This window comes from Corapipo altera, unplaced genomic scaffold, assembly GCF_003945725.1.
Source record: "Corapipo altera isolate COAL_440 unplaced genomic scaffold, ASM394572v1 343, whole genome shotgun sequence".
NCBI lineage: Eukaryota > Metazoa > Chordata > Aves > Passeriformes > Pipridae > Corapipo > Corapipo altera.
Genome location: NW_020884913.1, coordinates 1,402,440 through 1,428,042, shown reverse-complemented (window position 1 = coordinate 1,428,042; position 25,603 = coordinate 1,402,440). Strand labels below are relative to the sequence as shown.

Here is a 25,603-nt window from a genome sequence, read left to right as displayed (position 1 = left end):
TCCTCAGCACCACTGATGTCCCCAGGGCACTAAATAAAACTTTTCCCTTGCACAGAATTCCCATTTTCTGGTGCTGAGTGTATGAACAGGTGACAAAAATGTTTGGTGACTTCACTTACCCATTTCTCAGGGCTGAGGAGTAGAAAGGGAGCTGTTGTGCAACCAGGATGGAAAGAACCAGGATCTCTCTAAATGTGTGTCCTCCAACTGCCAAAATATGTTTTGAAGCTGAGCGGGGAACGTACACAAGCAGTGATTGCAACACAGCCACCACTGGGATGAAGAGAATTGAAGTCAATATTTTCTGTGAGAGTGTTAACCTTTGCAAATGATCTGGGCACAGGGATAACAGGAGGAAAATCACAGAGTCATAGGTTCAGGTTGAAGGGGACTGTTGAAGGTCATCTAGTCCAGCTCCTCTGCAGTGAGCAAGACCATTTTCCACTACCCCAGGTTGCTCCAGGCCCTGTCCAATGTGGCCTTAAACATTCCCAGGGATTGGGCAGCCACAGCTTCTCTGGACAACCTGTCCCAGGGTCTCACCACTCTCATTGTAAAAAATTGATTCCTAATATCTGATCTAACCCTGCCCCCTGTCAGTGTGAAGTCGTTCCCCCTTGTCCTATCACTACATGCCCTTGTAAAAAATCCCTCTCCAGCTCTCTTGTACATCCTTTAGCTACTGGAAGGGGCTCTGAGATAACCCTGGAATCTTCTCCAGGCTGAAGAGCTCAGGGTGGTTTCCAGGGGAAGGACTGGCAGTCACTTGCCCAAGCATGGAGAGGGGGCTGGGGGGAGCACTTGCCAAGCCAAGGAGCCAGAGATAGTTCAACATGACGGGATAAAACTACCTGGCCATCACCCCGAGCCCTCTGCAGCCCTCTCCACCCCAGGGGAAGGAGCTTGAGCTGTTCCTGATGGTCCCCAGCAATGATGACAGATGAGGATGTAACTGCAGTTTCTATAGAGACATTTATTGGAAGGGTATAAAAATAGAGTGCAAATTTCAATAAGATGTATTTGAACATGTCATGGGCAGATAGTCCCAGACACTGGTGGGGGAGGAGCCCAGAAGGTCAGCAGCGTGTCAGGGTTCCCTGATGCCCCCAGATCCAGAGAGACTCCATCCCCAGAGACGGGTTATGACCCTTCTTTCTGCAAACCTTCAGTCCCTGGGCTGCACTCTGCTCTGCTTGACAAGAGCTCTCACCAGTCAGGCACTATTTCACCAACCACCCTTTGAAGTGCAGCTTGGGACAGGGCTTAGATGCCTGCAGAGTCCAGGTGGGATGTCTTCTCCTTTGGAGAGGAGCCCTCAGCTGCTGGTCACTGGAAAGGCAGAGCCTGTTCCCCCTCTCTGTGATACACTGATAGTGGCAGTAAATATGTGCATTTGGTTAATACTGAGTAATGCATAAATGAGCATCCTGGGCCTTCAACACTCCTCCTGCTGAAGCTGTTTCCACTCAAAAGTCCCGTCCAAAGTCAGATCAAAATTATCCTTTTCCTGCTCTCGGGAGAGTTCCAAAAACACCTGAAATGTGCAAGATAAAGTTCAGTTGGTTTTCCCGGCTTTCACAAGATGCTGTGATGCTCCTTTACAGCTCTGCAGCCCCTGTGTGAGGTGTGGGAAGCAGCTTTATGTGGGGAGCAGGTACATGGCAGCCGAGACTCAACGTGTTCTTTGGGATAACCTGCTGAGGGGAACCACCTGCCCTTAGGTAGATCCATACAGTAGGTTTTACCCACCAATTAATTGACATAAACATTCCTCATCTTTGTCACCAGCCCTGTACAAGCAGCAATAACCTGCTGCTTCCAAAGAAACTGGAGAGGCTGGGCATGGGCACCTACCAGGGGCATCCATCCCTTGGGTGTGATGTGTGCCCATCTCAGGTGAGTGGAGGCTGAGACCTCACCCACACTTTTTCCCACCATGGAAAATCCCAGCAGTAAAAAACCCAAACCACTGATCACCACTCTCCCAGCTGAGGACCCCCCACCCAGCACCCTCAGGCAGCTTTTTGGTGGAGCTGTCACTGTGCCAGCCCAGGTTTCACTGCAGCCTTTGTTCCTTCTCTGGCCTTTACAGCACAACTAGCCCTGAAATCACCTGCCTGAGTCAAAGTATTCAAGGAGAAGCTGTACTCCTCGAGGTTGCAGCTTCGTTTGGCTGTGGAGAAATGGGAAGAGAGTCAAAACTCAGTGGTCTGTGTTTTCCACCTTTTCAACAAGTCACCTTGTTTTGCTCTTACCTTCCTCTAGCTTGGAAAAAGACTGAGACAGGGGCAGTGCATCTTCCATTGGGACCTTGTAGACAAGCAAAGAGGGGAACCTTCAAGAAAAAGAAAGAAAGGTGATTCTTGCTCTGTAATAAGGTTCTGGGATCAAAACTTTATGGATGCTTGGATGCTTTGCTGTCGGGATCACAGCAGGGTTGGATGTGGGGACTTGATCAGATCAGGTCTCCATACTGGGGCTCTGAGCTGTTCATCCTTCTCCACCTGGCATCCTGTGTCTGGCCATCACACTGGGCATATTTTTAGGGATGAGGCAGTGTTGAAACCACTGTTCATCCCATATTTTTTAGTTACCGCTCCTGACGGGCTGCACTTGGGAAAATCTTCAAAATCTCAGCGTGGAGAAGATCTGTGTGCTCTGGATCCTTGACCTTGATTTCCAGCAGGTACCCTTTGCCAAACTTGTTCTTCAGGTACTGAATGGAGCCAATGCACCTGCAGGGGAGGGACAGAGGAACAAGAAGAGAAGCTGGTGCGAAACCACTACCACCTCATTGCCTGCTCCTTCCCAAATGCTGCATTTGGGGAAGCCACAGGGAGCACTTCATAAAGCCCACAGTGATGGGGTGGGGCAGGTGAGGCCAGGGGAGGAATATGGATGGTTTTTCCAGCTCAGCCACGTGCTGGCTGTGCTGTCACCCACCTCAGCTGCCCAGACACCATGATGGCCACACGGTCACACACGGCCTCTGCCTCCTCCATGTAGTGTGTGGTCAGGATGGCTCCCGACTCCTTGGTTTTCAGGGCATCACGGATCGTCTTCCTGAGGATCAGAGGGGGAAAAAAAGATAAAAAAGAAAGTCTAACACTCCCTAGAAATACCAGACACTTTCCCTTATACCTTTGTCCCTCCAAATGCCTCTTCCCTGAAACAAGTGTATAATCTTCACATACAGCGAGTTTAGACTGATGAGCACAGGGTAGTACTTTGAAATAATGACAGAAAACACTTTTGACTCGAGTGTCATTAGGAATTCTTCCAAATCCCACGTATGACTGTCCTAAATCTGCAAAAAAGGATGAAGGTAAAATGGTTCTTCTCTCTCCTTGCCCGTGGCTGATCCAGAGAGAACCAAGAACATGGGAGTTTCCAATAAAACCGCTGGCACGTGCTGAGCAGCACCAACTGTGGAGGGGGTAAAACACTCCTCACCTAAAATTAGGCATCTGCTTTTTGGTTTCCCACCCCTTTACCACTGGGGTAAAGTTCCTACTCACCAGACACAGCTCTGCCCGTTGGGGTCCATGCCTGTGGAGGGCTCATCCAGGAGCAGGACGGAGGGGTTGCCCAGCATGCACATCGCCACACACAGCTAGGGCAGGGAAAGGGGTTCAGTCAAAGCTTTGACAGCCCTTGGCACTCTACAGTTTGCCTGTTTTTTGGGAATTAATGTTCTGATTTATAGGAGAAATCGTTTTGGAAAAGGCTTATTCCCATCACCCCACCACGGGGAAAGCAATGCAATGCTCTCCCAGGTAGCTCAGAGCACAGGGAGCACCCTCCACTCATGAAGGAGGTTTTTAATTTGTGCTGTGAGCATTGCAGTTCCCATTACAGGTAAACCAAAACCACACCTTTCTGGTTATCCCAGCAGATAATTTTCTGGCTTTTTTTTTTAAGTAGTCTTGAAGCTGCAGAGCATTCACTATTCTGTGGGGAAAGGGAGCAAGCGAAAAAAAAGAACATTTTTGTTATTTCAAATCAATAGCTCATCAAGGATTCCCAAAATGACAAGGAAGAGGAACTTTCTTCCCCTTGCTCTTGACTCCTGCTTGTTTTCATTAAACATTTATTTTGTTATTAAAATGTAAGTGAATATTTGAAGCAAAGTGTACTGAATAAGCCACAAGCTCTTTTCTAAACCCATCATTAGTGTCAAGAGCATCATAAATCCATTCCACCTTGCCAGAGTCAGCTGAGCAGGCAGTGCTTAAAACCCTTTCTTGTTGTGCCAAACTGCAGCCTTAAAGATTTTAGAAATCCGCCTGAAGATAACACACGTGAAAGATAACACCCCTAAAAGGACATTTAAACTGAAAAGAAAAACATCCCCTCTGAACGCCCTCGGCAAAACTGGAAGTTTTCTTAACCCACCCAACCGCGGCTTTCGGCACAAAAAGCACTTTTGCAGCCGCATTTCCCGAGTTTCTTTCGAGGTTTGCTGTGGCTCATGGTGGATTTTGACCTTTTGGTGCCCTCCCCTTTAGGGGGTAGGATGTTGGGGATGCTCCCTGGGTACCTGGTGACGGCGGCCGCCGTGTCCCCCTTGCGCAGCCCCTTCACGGCCGCGTACACCCGCAGGTGCTCGTGCACGGTGAGGTCTGGCCAGAGCGGGTTCTCCTGGGGGCAGTAGCCCAGGAAGGCGGGTCCGTGGTCCCGGGGGGCTGCTCCTCCATCTCCCCTCTTCATCAGCACCTGCACAACAGGGGCGGTGGTTTTCCCCCTGCACAGCCCTGCCCAGGCTCAGGGGTGTGTTCAGAGCTCTGGGCTTTGCTGGGGTTCGGGGGAGGAAACCCCAAGGAGTGATTTCACAACCCTCATTTACACAGTTTTTAAGTACAAACATGGCCAGTTGGGGTAGGTGCAGCCACTTGTCAGAATTACAAGTAGCTCACAGTGTTTTTTATTAGCACATTATCTAATTTGGTGGCACAGTGAATTAAGTTAAAACCTTGATCGCTTCGACAAAAATTATAGCCTAGCTTAGGTGCAAGTTTTGCTCTTTTATCATGGATCCATCCCTTTTCTCCAGATGTCTCCTACCTGCCCAGCAGTCAGGGTTGTCTCTCCAGTAATCATTTTGATAGCTGTGCTTTTACCAGCTCCGTTGGGCCCCAGAAGTCCTAATACTTCTCCTGGAACCAATACATTTAGTTTCTTAAGAATACTCTCCATCCAAGAAATATATCACAGTCCCCCAAAAGAAAAAATATAAATATCAAAGATCATATAAAATAAACTGGTTTATTTTATACAATACATGCTCTGAGAGCCCACAACATTCCAGCTTTAGCTGATGTTGCGAGTCTGAGCTTTGATCCCAGAAGCCACAGCTAAAGGGGACCCTCTCTCCAGGATCTACGTTATTTTAGATAATGGATAGTCAAAGGTAGCTAATAGGATGGACCCCCATCACATGGTTCATTAACACATCAACCCCAGATAGAATGTGCCTTAATGACTGAGCAAATAGATTTGACCTTTATGTCCTTGCTCAGGTAACTGAGCAGCTGCAGAGAATTAACTCTCTGGGTATGATTAAAACAGGTCTAGGAGAACAGTCCCAGTTCTCACCTTTCTTAACACAGAAGGAAACATTCTTGGTGGCTACTTTCTTCTTCTTCTTGAAAACAGAACCAGCTTTCCTTATTTTATATTCCTTGCACAGATTGCTGACTATAATGACTGATTTCTGCAGGAGAAGAGGAAGAAGCAAGATCAGTTTATTATCTTGGATATCATTAATCCTTCAGTAGTATTTTTCCATTAAAAAGGCAGAAAATCTTCTAAAGATCTTAGTTTTATAATTCACCAGGACTATGAGGTGCCACAGGACACTTTATTGTCCATGTTCCCCTAAACAGCTTTCTCCTCTACCCTGATGGAACCCACACTGTGCTTTTGGGAGTTTTATTTTCCCAGTGAGAACAACACAGCCAGAGCACTGACCTGCTCTAATTGATAGCTGGTGGTTTGTGTTTTACCAGGTATAAAATAAAACAAAACAAGAAGGACAACACTCAGTTGTACCTCTTCCTGGCTTGGAGCTGCTATGGCATTTTTCACTGCTTCTCTTTCAGCTTTAACATCTTCATCTTCCTCTTCCAGCTCTTTGGGGTGCTGGTGGCTGCTTTCTCTTCTTGGGGAAATCCTGAAAACCCATCAGATTTGTCTTAGGATTTTGTTCTTTACCCTTTTTTTCTGCCAATGCATTTTGGAGAGACCAAGAGTGAATGTCACTCTGATTCAGTGTTCCTTGTACTTTTAAATTATTAATTATTTCTATTATCATAATTCTTCTTATTATTAAAATATTTATAATCTTTCTATGCTGTACAAAGAACCAAGCTGGTACATCCCAGGGCACAGACAACATCATGTGGAGGTACTTACAAGCTTGAGAGCTGTTTTATGTTATCACAGCACTGTGGTATTTAAGGGGCTATTTTAGTCATTAAAAAATCATCAGTATTTAAAAAAACCCTATTTAAAAATAAGGGCACAAGGGCAATGATGTCTTCAAGGAAAAGCAGTGTGGTGGGATTTTAGACCTCACATGTGGGGCATGTGTGTTTATACAAACCTAAATACTGGGTCCTCTCTCAGAACTGCTCTTCCATATTTTGACTCCAAATAGCGAAGGAGAAAAATGAAAGCCACAGAATGGACATAGGGCTGAAAAAAACAAAAAAGAGGTTGCCACATTAACAGCCTTGCCCTTCCCTCCTACTGCAGCTGGCACCGAGGTGGTGGCAGTGTTACAAAATACGTGGGGGAAAACACAGTATGTGAAAATGAAGTCCATTACCATCTAAACTCAGGGTAATCCTGAAGGCTGAGAACTCTATTATCACTTATCAACACTGCAGAAGATACTCAGGGCAGGAAAAAGCCCCCAAATCACAGAATAACAGGGCAGCAGTAAGTGATCTGGGTTTATTCCTTTCTCCCTTTCCCATTTCAAAGGTGTGAGGTTATTTTAGCACAGGGGGTGATCTGTCACCCAGACCCACCCAGATCCTCCTCCTGCATGACATGAGCTCAGGGTTTTTCCTGCTTCCTCATAACTTAAGGGGGCTGGTTAGGAGACCCACATTCCTATATAAAAGTAATGTTCAATGTTTTCTTACTGCAAAGACAGAGACTAGTGCATCATTGCCAGAAGTTGTGTCATAGTAGTCCTTAAAAATCTGTAAGAATAAAAAAAAGTACACAATGAAAGCCAGAATTCTTTAGTACCATTCTGGGTAATCCAATAACATTGAAAAAATGCTTTTAAAAACGTACAAAAGCTTCTGATTAACCCCAAACATTCACCATGCAGATGAACAAATACAGAAGTTTGGCTTTGGGCACCCCAGTCCTACACCAGAAAATGTCCCAGTACATGTACCAGGCTCTCCTTCCAGGGGTGATGTCCTATCCCAGGAAAACATCTGGTCTCCTCTCCTTTGGGTCCCAGAGGAGAAGAAGTGGAGGTGAGTGGGGCAGGACAGTGGAGGAATCTCTTCTACTTGGACCTCACCCCTAAGTCATTTATCATTTATAAGCAGTCTTGCACAGAACTGGAGGGTTTTGTTGAATCCTCAGCTGACTTTCCACTACCACCCTCAGCTGACACGGAGTAAAGCACCCAGTGAGTATTTTTAATTCTCACTCTGTTCCCATGCAAAGTCAGATGCGTGACTTCAGATTTCCTCCTGTGATTTTTCAAGCCAAGCTGCTTGACTTTGTGGCTGCCCCTGGATCCCTGGAAGTGTCCAAGGCCAGGTTGGATGGGGCTTGGAGCAACCTGGGCTAGTGGAAGGTGTCCCTGCCCGTGGCAGGGGGTGGAACACAATGAGCTTTAAGGTCCCTTCCAACCCAAACCATTCCATGTTTCTGTTCTGTGATTCTGTGACTCTGCATGGAAAGAATTAAGGGTGCTCACCCAATCCACAGCCACAGCTCAGCAGCCTGAGAAGGACCCCCCAGCCCTTAATGAACAGCTGGAAAAACGTTAAATGATCTGAAAAGGTCATTTAACGACAGACTCTGTCCATTTGGGAAATCCCACCCGGAATGAGCCCCCCCAGACCTGGCTCCCAAGGACCCAGAGTTGTGCTCTATGCCTCTCCTTGCCCAGCAGCACCACTCACCTGATGGATCACAAAACCCATCAGTGGGTACACAGGAATCAAGAGGGACAGAATGTAGAGGGAGTTCCGAGAGTCTGCTGTAAAATCCATGACTCTGCTGATTACAAAAGAGATAAAGCACACCTGAAAACAAAACAAGAGGGTGACTTAGCTGGTGGGAAGGGTTATGCTCACTGGTCTTTAAAATTGTGTGGGTCTAGCTTTGCAATTCCCTGTTGAATTTATAAAAATGGATTAAATATATGAAGATGAGAAGCAGTGATGGTTTAGAAGGTCCTCAGCTGCCTCTGCCTGGGGTAGGCTCCTGGGTTGGGCCAGCTAGGGAGACTTCTTCCCAGACACAGGGCTGCTTCAGGCAGAAGAAAGAAGTGTGGGATCCCATTCTGTTCATTCCCATTCCAAATAATCTGTCTCCTTCCAGGCTCAGGTGATCTGAGTCTAACCTGATGGCTCCTATCTCAACACCTTACATCTCTTCAATGGGAGGTGTTTAGCAGAGTGATAAATACCCTTTTTTTTGCCTCCATTCCTGCACCAGGATCTAGTTCAAGACAGATCCAAGTATTTCCCCACGTCACGGCAGGATTGTGGGAACAGAACAGGGCAGCACAAGTTTAATACAGAATTGGCTGCCATAAAACACATGCCCATATTTATGTTCCTTGGTGTTTTGACATCTAGTTCATCCTTAAGGTCTCAAAATACTCTTCTGTAAAGCCTGCAGTGCATTATCCAACCCTGTGCTTACCACTATCAGGATAAAAGACCAAAGGTCACAGTTCCATCCTTTGCGAGAGGTGAAGGAGATCAAGTAGATTAAGAGAACGATAGAAATTCCATAACCCAACGTCCCTATGACCTGCAGAAAAGAAAGGCTTTCACTGGAGAAAATGGGATGATCTAAACCATCAGAAACCCACACACAGCCACGGGGCTCAGTGTAAATGATCATATACTAAGGTCATTTAGTAATTACCCCAATATTACTGCGAGGTGTAAAGGAGTATATAAAGGCAAGATTTACTGCCATTTATTTCCAGCTGGAGAAACCCAAATGATAGGAGGTGAAACAAGGAGAAGGTCAGTAAGGGGACCCAGAGGTCCTCCAGAGCCATCTGCCCCTGCAGTGTCTCAGCTGCCCCTCCATGTATTCCCTCAGTCCCTCCCCAGGGAACCAGCAATCACCAGAATGGGATGTACCAGTAAGAAGATGCTGATGGTCCCAGTAGTCCTGGTGCTCATTGCAAACTGGAGCCCAAACATGGAGAAGAGCAGGATCCAGCACAGTGGGATGTCCACCAGTGCCTGGCCACACCAGTAGGCCGAGGGGAAGAGCCCTGAGATCCTCAGCTGGGCACGAGCTCCCACCTGGGAAGGCACAATGCAAAGGGGAGTCTGCTGTCAGTGCCTGCTTGGCCAAGGGCACCCATGAGAGTGGCTCCAGGAAATAAAAATGTAATAAAAAAATCAAATAAAATTCGACCTCTTTTTGTCTTTTCACATTTTGTGGTGGCTGCGAAGCTGCTCGTGGCAATACAGATCAAAACACTTCAAGCTGCCCATCATATGATTGGACCCAATGACCTTGGAGTCAAGCTAAATGATTCTATGATTCTACTCCAGCCTGAATGATTCTATGACTCTACTCCAACCTAAATGATTCTATGACTCTACTCCAACCTAAATGATTTTGTGCTTCTACTCCAACCTAAATGATTCTGTGCTTCTACTCCAACCTAAATGATTCTGTGCTTCTACTTCAACCTAAATGATTCTGCGCTTCTACTCCAACCTAAATGATTCTATTCCAGCCTAAACAGTGCTCTGCTTCCGTATTCAAACATCCTTGTGGCAATGCAGTTGTACCCCCCCCCCCAAATATGCTCCTTTTTAAGGAATTTACCTTGTAGTCCTGCGTGTAGCCCATTGCAAAGTGAGGAGGAAAACCAGGGAATAACCACAGCATATAAATGAGGTAAAAGGAAATAAAATAGTCCCAGTATCGTGGATTGTAGATCTGAAAACAGAAGAACAAAGCATTTGGAGAAAATGGTCTGCAATGTAATGCAACCATTCACCTTACTGCATTTCTCATGGGTTACAGGGCACTGTGAACAAAAAGTGGGATTTGAAACCAAATAGTGGCAGGAGGAGGAAGGTTTTCCCAAACCATAGCCCTGCAAAGTGCTTGCCCCTGGTGAGGAGAGATGGGTGGTGCAGGTCCTACTCCTCCATCCCAGACTTGGGATGAGCCACAGCTTGAAAAATGTGATGTAGAGTATAAGGAACCTCCTGGAGAAGCCCTCCTGTCGGAAGATAGAAATTGTTCACGCAATTTCTATCTTCTGACAAATCCCCCTTTTGATTTTTGAACAATTTAAATTGCATTTCTGTAACACTCCTTATTGTACCAATAACATATCAATAAGCAGGATTACATATAATAATACTATTACCATTAACAAACTTAACAACCCATTAACCTCAAGGTTTGTGCTCCTAAACTTTGCCCCAAAGTGCTTTTCTAAATATAGGATTTATTCTTGAAAATCTTTATTCAGATTAAAACACTTCTGGAAATGGAACTCCATTTAATTTTGAGTCCCTCCCAGCCACTGTCTCTGATCAGCAGCCCTCGAGACCCACAAGGGAAAAATGAGCACCACAAACGTGGTGGTTCCACAGCCACCAGTGAGGACAGCGGGTTTACAGGCACAGACAGCCCTGCACAGCTCCCCATTAAAACCTGAGGGTTTACTGAGGCCTTAAACTGTTCTCTCACCCCTTCTGGCATCACTTACAGAGAAAAAGGGGTGGCTCCAGACCCGGATGTGCCCGGTGGAGTTGAGGGTCCTGAGCAGGGCGTTGCTGATGACGTTCACGAGCACGGGGAAGCAGTTCACAGCCTCCAAGTGGCACAACACGGTGAACCTGTAGCTCTTCAAAGGGCAAGGAAACAAGATGAAAACTCTTGGCTTTTCTCATCTGCAGGGAAGTATAGTGGAAAAGGAGTACATTGGGAGAATCTAGGCCCGAAATAATTTTGTTTATGCCTTGTTTGCTAAAAACCAAATTATGAGGTGTCGGAAGTCTGTGCTAAAAAAATGCAAATTTTGAGGTGGAGAAGGAGGGAGATAAGGTCTCCTCTAGGATGCAGTTTACTACTTAAAACACTTTCTAATCTTTGTACCTTTGGGCCTCAGTCAACAGGGCCATCCCACAGGGAGAGATGATGGAGGCATCCTGCTTAATTATTCAGTTGTTGGGAAGAAACTGGAGGGAGAGAAGACAAATCCTCACCTGACCTTCACGAGACACCTCTATAGCCCCGTTGTGTTTTAGTTCCTCTGTGATATTTTCCTCGCTGGTTATTTCCACTGTAAGATCTTGGCTCTGCAGCACGTGGATGAAGCTGTCAATGCCTGTGCCTGGTGTGAAGGCCAAAAGCAGAGGAATCATAATACTGAAAAACAAAAGAGCCTTTGATGGTTTGATTTTATTTTCAAATCCGTGACCACCAAACGAAACCAGGGGAAGTTCTAATAACTGTGGACATCAGCCAGCACATGTGTGGTGGATCATTGCACATTAACTTTTGTGAAGTTAATGGATTTCTGTCTCACTGACTGAATTTTTGCATTGTCATTTTTTTCCCCTGCCTCTTCTGAGGTGCTGCAAAATGTATTCTCCTTTGTGACTGTCTGATGAAGGTAACAGTGTCCCACTCTGGCCAAATAACATAAAATAGCATCCACTCATGGGAATGTTGAAGGTATAACTGCAAGTAGCCCATTAATTTGACTCAGCATCAATGATCCCTTTCTGGAATGTGGTGCCTGGCTTGAGAGTCCCACACTTTAAAAATGCAGAATTGCCTGGGTGTCTATTTCTTGGACACAGATCTGGATTTAAGGCAGGGAAAGAACTGTGTCCCATCTAACCTCATCTGCTCTGATGAACCTTTTCACATCTCACATCAGGAGCTCACCAGTTGCTGAAGCCAAAGTGGGTTTCCTTCACAACCCTTCAAAGACAATCCCCATGCTCCTCTGCCATGGAAACCTTCAACCCTGCTTAGATCCCCGACATCCTGCAACCAGCTGCTCTGCCAGGTATTTTTCCCTGGAATAAGAAGAAGCCCCAGAACAGGGAGGGATAAGGAAAAGCTCACCTGTGTTGTTGTGGACCAGGAGGGCGGTCGTCTCCAGGTAGGATTTCTTCCCCAGGGGCAGGAAGTACCGCGCAGACGAGAGCTCCCAGACACTCACACTCTGCCAGGCAGCAACCAGGGACAGTTGCAAAACCAGAGGAAGCAGAAAAACCACATAGAGCAGCAAACTACATTAAGAAAGAGATGAATAAACACTTTGAAACCAGGCGTTCGGCACAAATGCATTTGCATATTGGAATTGGTGGGTGATGTTCAGGTTGCCCAAAACTCCTTCTGGTAAAAATCATAGAATCACAGAATATCCTGAGTTGGAAGGGACCCACAACAACCATGGAATCCAACTCCTGGCCCTTCGCAGGACACCCCAACCATCCCACCATTGTCCAAACCCTCCTGGAGCTCTGGCAGCCTTGATGCTGTGCCCACTGCCCTGGGGAGCCTGGTCAGTGCCCAACCACCCTCTGGGGGAAGAACCTTTTGCTGAGATCCATTCCAACCCTCCCCTGGCACAGCTCCAGCCATTCCCTCGGGTCCTGTCACTGGTCACCAGAGAGGAGAATTTTATTTCCAGAAGTCTCAAACCTTGACCATTCACAAAGATATGCAAAATTTAGCAGGGAGAGGACCTCAGATCTGGAGTGCCCAAGACCTGATACCAATTAAGCCAAACTCCATCAGAACAGAGGTGTGGAAATTGCCCCCCCCAAGTGTGGTCGTGTCCAGCTCCAGATCTCCAAGGCAGAGTCACTTTGGTACTTACATCGACCGCAGGTTTTTCACCGAACTCTTGAGCTTTAAGAAGTGCACCCATGCCATGGCAGAGACCTGCTGCCTCCAGAGAGCCAGGCCATCCACTGTCACCTTCCCAGCGTCCGAGAGCAGGAGGGAGCCTGGCTTGGCCTCGTCAGAGCCTCGTGGTCCTGCCTCTGCCCACTCGTCCCCGAGGACGTGTTCATCTGCAGAGAGTCCCCACGAGCACATTTATGGCTAAGAACACCTTCTGTGTTGTCATTTGTGAAAACTGAAGAGCCACCCTTGGAGGCCTATCCAGGGGTTATCTCAGAGGAGCTGATTTCTTTGGCTGTGGGTTGTGTATTCACAGCCACGATTGTACCTTCTTGGTCCGCCATGTCTTCTTCCTCCAGTTTCAGGAAGACATCCTCCAGGGTCGTCATGCTGACTCCATAATTGATAATTCCCTGCTCAGAGCAGCTGTCGAGGCCACTGAACAGATCTGCAGGACAGAGATAAAACAAGTGTATGAGCACTGGAATGTCTCCAGACCACTTTGGTTCAGCTTAGTCAACCTGGAGCGTCTCCCATGAGGGAGAAAACAACAGAGCAATGAAGGTCTGGAGGAACACAAAACTGCCAGATCCACAGCCCACTGGAGATGTTTTTCTGCTTAACACCAGCATTTCAGGCTGTGCATCCTCTGAGGAACTGGGCTGTGGGATGGTCAGAATGTGGTGGACAGGGTGGGTGAGGGTCTGCCTGGTGTCACTGCAGACACAGAGCGGGGCTGGTTCTGTGGGGTTTTCCCTAATCACTGTCTTTTCATTTAACAGAAAGAAAACCGAACTCTCAGTGACACAGTTTAGCCTGCTGGGTTTGTCATTACAAGCAGTAGAAAATCATTTGTTGCACAGTTTGATCTTAAACACACGGATGATAAAATTGTGCAGAAAACCCAAAATGCAACAGTTTTGAAGTCCTGATGTGACCCCTGTAGAAAAATCTCCCTTTTCATTTCACTTTCCCCAGAGTTGTGATTATTTTTTTCTCTGTGGAGAATTCTTAGTTATTTTAACAGACATTACCTGGGAATTTATTCACATTTTCCAGTGGCAGTTTATATCTCAGCTCATACTGACTGTGTCCTGAGAACGTGGCATTGGGGATGTACCTCTTAACCTGGGATGTCACATTCTCCAAGTCACAGGACTCACTGACATGAATCCTGTTGAATTGAAAAAACACAGATGCTTAGTTTTGGAATGAAAACCACCAAAACCCACCCAAACAAACAACAGCCACCATATTATTTGCTAGGATGCATTAAAAAAAACCTCCAGAATACTTTGTTCATTCCCTTCTCTGGGGTAAAGTGCTGTTTCAGTTAATTTAACTGACTATTAATTCTGTGAATTTGCTGGTTTTGATGGCACCTGCTCAACCATTTACATTAATTCTGGTGTCCCCCAGATATCAGGTCATGGAGCTCAAGTAGGTACCTTAAATGATAACAAATCCCCCATTTTTTCTTCAGGAACAGCGAGGAACCGACACACTTCAGCCTCCCGTGCGAGATAAAAGCCTTGCGGTCTGAAGGAAGGAAAAGCCAAAGGGGTTTATAGTGCAGAGCAGTCGCCCCAAACTTTTTTGGCCACTGGCTTTCTGCTCCAGGGCTGTTCTGCAGAGGTGCCCCAGGCTGAGCCCGTGCCCACCTGCCAGGATATCGGCCTCGTCCATGAACTGGGTGCTGAACAGGATCGCCCGTCCCGCCCGGTGCTCCCTCAGGAGGCTCCACACCTGGTGCCTGGAGAGAGGATCCAACCCAGCTGTTGGCTCATCCAGGAACAAGACCTGCAGAGGGGATGAAATCAGGCATTCCCCATCCCTGGAGCAGTTGCGTGTCCCTTGGGTTTGGTGTTCTGGGTTTAGTGTTCTGTCTGTCCCGAAGGTGACAGACCCAGGTCACCTCTTATGCAAGGGCAGCTGTTCTGGGAGCTGTGGGAGGTCAGGGAACTCTCTGTCTGCTTCAAAACTGCACTAGCAAGGTGGGTTGTGAATTTAAAAAAAATAAATCATTACATTTATTGATTTTAGTAACTTGTAGCCAAATACATGGACAAGGTTTTAGTTATGTTGGACCTGAATATTCCCTGTATTACAGAGCTGTGCCTGCTGCTTTACCTGGGGGTTTCCAAGCATGGCTATTCCAATGGATAACTTCCTTTTCTGCCCGCCACTCAGTTTCTCAGCTTGAGTGTCTTGAATGTTACTGATATCCAGCAGTTCCAAAATGTTTTGCACCTAGAACAGCACAAGGATGTCCATTCTCAGCAGCAGTTGTCCTAACATCCTTTACTAGGGTAGACTTAGATTTAAATTAGATATCAGGGAGAAATTCCTCCCTGTGAGGGTGGGGAGGCCCTGTCCCAGGTTGCCCAGTGAAGCTGTGGCTGCCCCATCCCTTGAAGTGTCCAAGGCCAGGTTGGATGAGGCTTTGAGCTTCAATTTTCAGAAGACACGGTATCCAAGTGGGTCCTTTGAGCTTCCCAGTGCAAAAGGAGCCTTTATGGAATTGTGGGGTTTCCAACAGCCCCGTGCTGCTGCACAGTGATGCTTTTCAGGGGAGCACACACTCACCTCTCTCTCCACGTCCTTGGACCTGATGCCCTTGATTTCTGCAAAAGTTCTCAAGTTTTCCTTCACCGTCAAGACTTCGAACTGTGTGTTGAACTGGGGGCAGATGCCAATCATCTCTCTGATCTCCTCCCTGTCTCCTATTTCGGAGAGTTTGTAGTTGTAAATGGTGGCAGAGCCTGTTTGCAGGAATAAATGCGAAGAAGTGGAATGAGCTGGTGTTTACAGCTTTAGAATCAGGGCCACCCTGTCCCCCCATTTTCCATCTTACCTTCTGAGGGGAAGGTGAGCCCACTGAGCACATTTAACAGGGTTGTTTTTCCAGCCCCACTGTGGCCAAGTAAGGCAGTGATCTGCCCCTCATAAATATTTAAAGACAAACCTAGAATGGAAACAACATCAAGCTGGGGAAGAAATGAGGTTTGACTTGCCTCCACTTATTGTCAAAGTCAAGAGAAGTCAAGAAGCACAAGAAGAGACAATAATTAGCTAAAAGTGCATTAAGCAGTGTAGGGAAAAGCTCTGCAAACCTTTAACTAAAGGCTTAAGGAGTTGCTCTGAATTTAGCAGAAAAGACAGAAATACAACAATAAAAAAAATAATCTTTCTTCCCTTTACTCTTATTAAAAATGGAAGATTCGGTAAAAACTGAACAAAATAGTAATAAATCACATCAATTAATATTTGACATAAATTTTCAAGTAATGCAAGTGTTTTATCTTATTGACTGACTGAAATATTTATGCACAACTGTTTTTTTCCCCTCATCTTTAACAGGAACCAATACTACAGCTCTCATACCTCTTAAAGCTTCTGTCTTCTTGTCCTTCTTTTTATACACTTTTTTAATATTGTGGAGTCTAAAGAAAAGTAAGGAGGTCATTATTTTGGGATTTCTGTAAATGCATTTCCCTGGTGCCCCTTTACATTTCTGTAGGCCTTCAGTTAAAATTACAGAAATGGCTCAAAAAATAACAAGAGGTACTGGGAAACAACCCTGAGATTCACAGGTTTGGTATCCCCTGTGCTCAAGTGTGAATGTCACTATCTGGCACCAATAATGGGGCACCAACCCTTGCAAAGACAAGGTCAAACCCATTGCAGCAGATTTCCAATGGATTGTTCTCTACATTCACCTTTTTGTCCTTAAAGAACATTTAAAGTCCGTAGTAAAAAAAACCCCAAACCAAACAACAACAAAAAACCCCACCCTGTTATTTTTTTATGAATTTATCTAAATTTCACCATTAGTACTGGTCTGAATTACCTAATTATCTCATCTGCATCTTATCTCTAATTTTTTGCCTGTGAAACCAAGTGTTTTTACAAGAGCCTCACAAACATGAGAGCTGCCTGGATAAGTCAAACCCAAGCTGATGGAAGGCTCTGGGATCTGGGGAGCATTAAACCCAAGTACCCAATTCAATGAGCATGGATAGCAGTTACTTCTTCCCTAACCTGATGGCCTCCTTCCCCTGGAACTGGGGGGGCACCGGCTCTACATCATCACCAAGGAGCTCCTCGGGGTTGGCTTTGGGTCTGGGAATCTCCCTGGTGGAGCCTCTCCTGCTCCTCATCCAGTAGGAGGGTTTCAGGCAGAAGAGAGGAGGGTCTGGAATGCCATATTTGCCTGCCAGGAAAGCAAAAAGGATGACCTGTCATTAACCAGAGCCACAACCAAGGCACCATCCAAGACTAAACCTTTAACTAAACTGAACTAGTCAGTGCTTGGCTGCCTCAAAACTGGGGCTTTGTCCAGTTAAAAAAAACAGGTTTGGACCAGGGGTAGAAGAGACAAGAAGTTTGGCTTCAGGGGTTTATTTAATGAGTTCAATACTTTGTGTAGTGAATTAAAATATTGCCCCAAACATTATTACACTGTAATCTCATAAACACTTCAACAGCAGCATTATTAGAAAGAAAAACCACTAAATGCTGTGTTGTCTTTGATTCTGTGAGTTTTGCACGTGCCAGGGGCAGAGCAGTCAAAACCCAAACCCTGTTTTGATTGACTCAGAGCAGTCCATCATTTCCTTGCTATATCCCATGCAATCCATATAAATATAAAATATAAAAGAAGGTAGTAGGATAACAAGCATAAATCAGAGCTACCTGGCAGAACTTTGTCGAAATACAGAGCCAACAGCAGGTACAAGATTGAGTCAAAGACCAGCATAATGTAAGTTGAAAATAAAAAGTATGCTTCCTCCATAAGGTTGGAAAAAGAGAAACCCATTCCATATTTTTCCAAATAGAAAATCTGATGAAAAAAAAAAAGGACAAAGAAGAATAACTTTCAGGCTGGAAAATTATGCACATGCCATCAAACAATGGTCCAATTGTCTCTGTTAACCTGGAAATCATCTGCAGTATTGACCAATTGTTCTTACTTTCTAGAGGGGAATAAATTTAAGGGGGTAAGTTTGCTCTGTGCAGAGATCTTAATACTTTAATCCAGATTTTTCCAGAATAATCTAGAAACAGGAATAAATAACAGAGTTTTAGAGGAAATCGTTCAAGAAACATGATTTTGGCACCCTCAATATGACAGAGGCACGATGAAAATGGTATAATTTTATATAGTGATTGATTTAACCATACGGTAAATTAGCAGCAAATTCAGTTTCTTTTCCTGCTGGTGCATAAATCTCCTCTCCCAAGCAGACTTTTTTTAATATATATACCAGGAAATCAAATATTAGATTGCTGAAGCTAGAAAACATCACTCAGAGCTGTGCAGATATGACTGATGGAAAACTGGGGAGCTGCACGAAGTGGGGATGGAGGAAGGACAGCAGCAGCAGGGATCTCCAGTTGTATTTGCACAGTCTCTGCTGCCAGGAAGAGCTGCAGCAGTGAGAGGGGAATGATGGGGCAGCCAAGAGATGATGTCCCTGATGTCCCCGAGCTGACTCCTGCCCGCCTGGGCCGGCCCGAGGATAATGGGGCTGTTGTGTGCAGGGATGGGCTCCTCAGGGTCATGTGGAAGTGACAGAAGTGCACAACAGCAGATTTTTTGTGACCAGGGCCGTGTTGCCTTTGCATTCATCTGCTTTTCAAACAGTGGGACGGGATGGGGGGGGGGCATTGGAGCCTCTCTTTGCTGCCCAACAGCAGCTCAGGTCGCGGGGAGGTTTCAAAATGGGACGTGGATCTGAGTGAAAAAATACCTGGAGGTTTTACAGCTGGACTTTTGAAATGAGAGTGTGCCCTCCCTCCCGTGCCTTTCTCTGCTAGCAGGGGAAGGTTCAGCTGCAGAGGTGGGGCCCTTACCTTGGCAACGCCCGCGTTAAACGCGAAAGGGCAGCAGAGACCGAGAAACCACTTCAGTGGTTCAGGAACGTTTTCTACCAGCACCGCCAGGCTCAGGCATCCAAAGATAAAGGTGATGAGGAACCCCACGGAGCTGACAAGTTTGGAGGTCCTTAAGAGGGAGCAGAGGAGGAAAACCAGGTGGATCTGTAAGAACAGAGGTTTCCTTCAATCACTGAAGGAAATAAATACCTTCAACAGCAGTGCATCCGTTTGCCGGGCAGGCAGGTCTCTGGTGAGTTAGTACAACACAATAAAGTCTTTCTTAGTGGGTTGATCTGAGTTTCAAATCAGGCTTTTCGTGGCCAACCTACTGCCTGTCCGACCTTCAGGCTGCAAATCAAATCACTGCTGCTGAGTCACAGGAGCCACTCAGCTGCTTCAGTCAGCAAGGCTGTGCAAAGAGCTCTGGAGTAATACTTCAGCACATCAACAAGGTGATAAATCACGTGGTGGGAATATTTGGCTTTAAAGCCTGACTTACACATGCCAGGCCATAGAGGAAAAACAGCAGCAAGACCGCAGGGAAGCTGCTGATGTAGAATGGATCCCTCAGCACGAGAGCTGTCAGCAGGCAGGAGAAGATCAACACATAGAGGGAATACAGCAAACTCCAGGAGAGCCTGGGGATGGAAAGGGGCCATTACACTTCTGGTTAATTAAGAAGTGTTGTTATAACTTCATCTGCCACGTCAGAACCGTTTTAAATTTAAATACTGGTTATTTCCCACGGGTAACTCCTTTACATCCCAAGGCAGAACACAGAGCATGATCCACCTTAGGAGGAAATACCCATGGGAGAAGGGCACACCACTGCCATGCTCAACCCTCTGGTTTGTCCTTAGAGTGCTGGAGAAAACTCATGAACTCATTTAACTTATTACCTGACTGCGTAAGTGCCCTGGAACATACCGATTTTGGCAAATGTACTTTAGTTGGGAAAGAACTCACCAAAACGCAATATCCTGCAGCCCCATCGTCTTCATCAGTACCTTGAGCTTCTTCTTTTCCCTTGTGACGTTCATTGATAAGAAATACATGAAGGGAAAGAAACACATCACGATGGTGATCATGAAATAACCGTAGTCGAGTGTGATTGAGATGATGGTGCTCCGGGACTTCATCCGGACTCCAGCGATTGAATTCATTTCTTCCCAAACAGAATGATTTGCTACCAGCTAAAGGAATTCAAGGTCAACGTGTCAGCATTTCATTTATTTTTCTACAGTGAGATGTATTTGTACGAGGAACCTTCTGATTCATCCTCCCCAGATCAACTTTTTAAGGCAGCTTTATTTGCCGACAAACCCACCCCTTGCTATTCCCACGGTACGGTTTGCCTTCCCTGTGTCAAGTTTAAAATAAAAGGATGCCTAAATCAGTTCCCAAGTTGGATTTACCTCTATGATGGCAGCATCAATGCTGGACTGCAGGGACAGGAAGCCTTTGTACCAGTACTTTGGGCTGTCACAGTGCGTCCACGAGAAATTATAACAGCTGTCTGCAAGGTTAAGGGCATCATAGGTAAGAGCAGAGAAAGGGAACTCATTTTCACTGCAAAAAGGGATGGAAAGGATACATTTGCACTATGGGAAACTCTTCAGATGGGTAGTGACACACAGAAAAAACCAACCAACCAACCAAACCCCCACAGTTTATTAAATCACTGAACATATATGGATTATTCTGACAAAATGATGCCTGTCCATGCCAGGCAATGACCAGCCCAAGAATTTTGCTTTTGTGTTACCTATGTGTCCAAAGATTTCATTGGGAAGAATCACATTCGCAGTAGGAAACCTGAGGTGATAGGAGAAGTTGTCCTTAAATACAACCCCTATAATTTCATTATTTGAAATCCAGGCTTTTTCCAGGGCGTTCTCATTGTCCAGTGCCTCCAGTTTTATACCTGTGGTGTGTAAGCAAAATGTTGCAATGAGTTTCTGTAAGTCTGGAAATGTGTCCACAGGCATTGGGGGTATATTCTGCTTTTTCAGCATTTCAACTCCTCTTTTTCCAGTTCTCATTGAGATATTTACCTTAAAACACTTCATGCTTTACCAGTTAAGAAGTGCAACTCAAAAGAATGAACCAAGGTGTCTTAAAAGAATTAGGGAATATCAGGTAAGGCAGAGCTTTACAGTTCAGAGGAACACACTGGTGTCACCAGTAATGTAAATAGTAGAGAAGAAATATTTGTGAAAATAGGGGATTTGGGGTGAATTTTCTCTCCTGACCAAAGATTCTGGGGAGCCACTAAAACACAACGTAGGTGTAAAGAGGCTAAATAATGACAAAACTCAACATTTAAAAAGCAAGACCTACCCCTCATGACAGAGCTGGAGGCCACTTTATCCATGATCTGCCTGGTGGTGGCAGTGCTGGGTGTGAAAGCCACGGTGACCCCGGTGGTGTTATAGGCAGGATCATCCAAGTGCCCGAGGTGGCTGAAGGGCACCTCAGGGTACTGCATGTGCCCCATGAAATGGGACACGATGAACAGGATGGGCAGGAAGAGCAGGGACAGCATCCACTCCTGGGCACGGGGGAGAAATAAATAACATATTAGACATAGCAGGGTAAGAGCAGATTCTTTGTGGGATTAAAATATAAGCAGAGGAACTCAGTCACTCCAGTTTCTGAGATGTCAAGACTCTGTACATTGTGCCCATCACCTCAGGAAATTACTCCAAAAAGCCCATCTGAGCTCTCACGTCATAAACCAGATGTAAAAACCATCAGTTAAAACATTAAAGTCTCAAAGTGTTCACTACCAGTCAGGTTTTACAAAAATACTTTAACTAGTTTTACCTAAAGAAGTTGGTGTCTAGGGGCAGGCCACTCTCAGTGCTTAGCTGCTCTTTTTTTTTATTGTTATTTTTAATTTTTTCTTACCTGAAAGCTCTGCATCTTCATCCTCCACTTGAGAAGGACGTTTTTCCACAACAGAATTTTCGTTTGCTGGAATACACTCATATTTCTCTGCAGTGTCTTCATCTCTGAACCTACAGACAATTTCTTTTTGAAAAAATTACTTGCTAAAACAGCAGAGACCACTTTTATTTGCACAGTCCTTGCAGATGTGCCCAGTGACACTTTCTTTCCCTTTTCACAGCAAAAATGAGAGCTGAAGCATCTCAGATGTTGTGTGCTGAGCACAAGCCACCCCCGCAGCACAGGGTCCAGGAGACCTCATCACCCTCCACACACTCCAGCCCTCCCAGCTCAGCAGCAAACACTGATTTATAACCAGAACTCCAGGCTTCCATGCTGTGGCATGGTGAGGTTGGGAGGAGTTATTTAAGAAATAAAAAAAAAGGGAATATCATACTACATGACCTAATTGGCTTGGGTGGGCTTCGTATCTAAGGAATGACAACACCACAGTGAATTAAAGTCACTAAAATCCTCTTGCGTGTCATTTTGATGTGCTACAGGCTCAACACCAAGAGGGGTTGAGCAACTCCTGGCTGTGGTGTGAGTTGAGATCATTTGGAAAACAGCGTCAGTCGAAGGCAACTCGGAGCCACGAGAGAACAAATTCTTGGAAGTGCGTTGGGAGGGATGTCAGTGCTGGGATATTAATGAAAAATGAGAGAAAAACAGGGAGCCGTGAGCATGCACTGGTGTGTCGCTCCAAAAGACGTGGGAGCATCCTTAAAAAGACCTGATTAAAAAAAAAAAAACCAAGGGATTTTTGCCTGGATTAATGCTGGTGGTGGAAACTGCAATAGGAAGGCACAAAGCTGGCTGTCAGACTGCTTTGCAGCTCAGATATGTGCATATTAACCGTGAGTAAAATATTTATTAGTGCCTTTAATGAGCAAAAGGATTAAGTACCCCTATGCAAAATGGCTCCACACACACAGCCAAACTGCTCTGCTGTCACATCTGTAGCTAAAATCCGCTTTCACACAAGATCCTTGTCTTCTATAAGTGATTCTCAGGTAGAAATACCAGAACAGTTTAGAGATCTAATCCTTTCAAGCCTTCCTGTCACACTGAAGGAAGATTTGTGTTTTCCTGTTCCCTTGGGGGATGATGCCTCACAGTGCTGACAGGCAAGATGGAGTTTATCATTTTCTTCCAAATATTTACATTCAGCTCCTGGGAGAGGCACATCCCCGAGTAATGACACAGCAGGCACGGAAATGCTGGAAAAGCAGCTGCAACAAATGGCCTTCCCAGGGCACACACTGCAAACACTTGCACTGGCACAGCAGGACAGGGCATGGACACGGCTCAGGGGCAGGAATCTGCTCCTTTGCCAGCATCTCTAAACAGTTTTTTGGCTTTTTTTTTTTTTTTTTTTACAGATGATCTCACTAAATCCAAGCGTATAAAAATTGGAATTTAGCCTGTGTAGTAACGTCTAGACTTCCCTGGGAAAACCAAAATAAAACTTGCAAATCCGTGGTCACCCTGTCATCCAGCAGAAGGGAGGTGTAGGATGTCGTGTGTCACCCCTGTGCATTTCCACCCTGGCAAGGGGTTTGTGTCACAGCAGGTTTCCAGTTTGTCCTTCGTTCTGTCACATGGAGTAACCTCGACAAGCTGACACACCCAGGAGATCCTGGGTGGGAGGGAGAGCTGGCACAACAGGTTCCCATCACGGATATCCCACATGTCCCTCCTCCTGGTCACCCCTCAGTGCTGCCTGACCCCACTGCTGCAGAGTTTGGGGAAATGAGGGAGGACTGATTTCTCTGCTCCTGCAGTCTTTCAGGGGGAATTTTTAAGAGTGTAAGATGGACAGGGCTTTTAAAATTCAGCCTCTAGCTTACACTGCATGTAGGGAAAGAAATCTGCTCCTTGCATGTGCTGGATTAAAGTACTGAGCTGAGCTGAACCTACAGCATCCTCTTAATGCCCAGAAACACTGCAAATAAACCTCTGCTGTACACTGAGCTCTGTTTGTGTGTTATTTCATCTCAAAGTAAGGCTAAAAAGAGTCTATTGCCTTTAAACAGCCCCTAAACTTAATCACAAGCTTAACTCAGCCTGTTAGAAAGATACCCAGTGCTCCACTTACACATTTGTGTCCTCTCCCAGTATTATTAATGGGATTATAATTTACTGGACATTTTTGTACTGTTAAAATAACATTTTTTTAATTTGCTTTAGGAAGAATGCTTAAGTCTTACCTTAAGGGGAAGGTTTGGAAGGGATCCAGAGTTTGTCCTTCACCGTGTGCCTGTGGAAGTGGGGGTGCTGAGGCTCCCTGGGATGGACTGGTTGGCTGTCCTGGTGCCTCTCAGTGTTCCTTTGTCCACGCAATCCTTTCCTCACTCAGGCACTTCTGCAAAAGGCATTCCTCACACCATCACTTCTCTTTTCCCTGGCTTCCTTCCCTCTTCCTCCTTGGCAGAGTTTCAGCTTTATTTGTGTTATAAAAAGCAAACAGAGCACTTTGCTGTTGGGTCCCTGGAGCGGATTCTCTGAAAAGTTGCTCGGGAAATTCTTGAGTCTTGGCCAAGGGAAGACAAACAAGCCCAACAACAAACCACACAAAAATCCTTCCTCTGGCAAACTCCATTGTGTTTCTCAGTGCAGCAAGAGAGGCTGAAGTCAACGATATCACTGCACAGGCAGGGGGGCAAACGGTGGCTCTCCCTTCTCTCCAAATGGCAAAGGTTGTGTTGGAAAACTGCTCCTGTGCCTCCAGCCCCGGCGCAGGAGGAGCAGTGAAGCGCTGCCTCCTGGGTAGCAACACCTCTTCCGATTAAAAAACATGTAAACACTGAAACAAACTTCCCTTGGCTAACTCTGAGCTTCTAAAGGGGGTGGGTTTGATTCCATCCCCGGGCTGTGCCACTGCAGCATCCCCGGCAGCAGCACGGCTGAGGGACCCGTGGTGGGAGGGAGCATGACCAGCTGGGACAGAGGCTGGGCTTGGAAATGTGAAGGAGCTGGATTTGCCTCCTTCTGCTCTGCCTGGCGGGAAAAAAAAGAACCCCTGAGATTTAAATAACACTCCGATGTTTCAGAGCGAGGCAAACTGCAGAGGTGCAGTAAGTCAGGGCACAGGATGAGGTTAAAACCTGTCCCTAGTACATCTCCTGCGTGTCCAAACCTTCTTTACCTTTTTCAAGGGGAAAAAACCCCCCAACCCTTAAGTGGCTATGCCAGTTCCCAGTCGGTGAACCCCAAGCAGAGACACTTCCCTGCCCAGCTCCTTGACAGAGCCCTGATGTTTGGAGATCCACGTGGAAAGCAGCTCTCTGGGGTGGCTGCTTTGGGGATTTTTCCTGGCAGGAACGGCCCATCTCTGAGCCACGGCAGCCACCTGCTGGTACCTGCTTGCCCACATCCCTGCCTGCATTGCCTGGACATGCACCTCTGCCTGCCTGAACCACCTGCTTTCTCCTTGCCTGTATCATCCATCCCTGCAGCACCAGCATCATCCACAGGAACCAGGGGTGGGTGAAGGTCTTGCTGCTCTGTCCATCCCATGGGATGGCACTGCCCCTGTCCTCCAGTGCCCACCTTTCCCTGAGGCTGAGGATACTGGGGGACAGGACAACAGGGCACCAGGGGAACCACCTGGCTGCCTGGATGCAGGGAGTTTCATTTTTCTTCAGATTTATTTTTT

General features: G+C 46.1%; 1 protein-coding gene across 2 annotated transcripts; it reads right to left on the bottom strand.

The window, feature by feature from the left end:
- Nucleotides 1-958: 958 nt before the first annotated feature.
- Nucleotides 959-24,801, bottom strand: LOC113952465 (ATP-binding cassette sub-family A member 10-like). 2 transcript variants are annotated; one of them, XM_027654580.1, is made up of 39 exons: nt 24,156-24,801; nt 21,907-22,029; nt 21,337-21,547; nt 20,762-20,920; nt 20,412-20,512; nt 19,963-20,189; nt 19,496-19,634; nt 18,973-19,158; nt 17,812-17,959; nt 17,158-17,329; nt 16,501-16,559; nt 15,971-16,081; nt 15,703-15,878; nt 15,247-15,366; nt 14,778-14,916; nt 14,565-14,655; nt 14,151-14,290; nt 13,445-13,564; nt 13,091-13,286; nt 12,331-12,497; nt 11,460-11,587; nt 10,961-11,098; nt 10,063-10,176; nt 9,360-9,527; nt 8,908-9,018; nt 8,160-8,282; nt 7,152-7,211; nt 6,605-6,696; nt 6,052-6,172; nt 5,596-5,713; nt 5,065-5,156; nt 4,541-4,716; nt 3,876-3,951; nt 3,519-3,613; nt 2,944-3,063; nt 2,595-2,735; nt 2,256-2,335; nt 2,118-2,173; nt 959-1,534 (listed from the first exon to the last, which is right to left on the bottom strand). In XM_027654580.1, exons 2-39 carry the CDS (start codon nt 22,006-22,008, stop codon nt 1,436-1,438), a joined length of 4,872 nt encoding a protein of 1,623 aa, XP_027510381.1. In that variant the 5' UTR covers nt 22,009-22,029; nt 24,156-24,801; the 3' UTR covers nt 959-1,435. The 2 variants fall into 2 exon arrangements, with proteins under 2 accessions (XP_027510381.1, XP_027510382.1); XM_027654581.1 differs by having other exon boundaries at nt 21,907-22,016.
- Between the last annotated feature and the right edge of the window lie 802 nt (nt 24,802-25,603).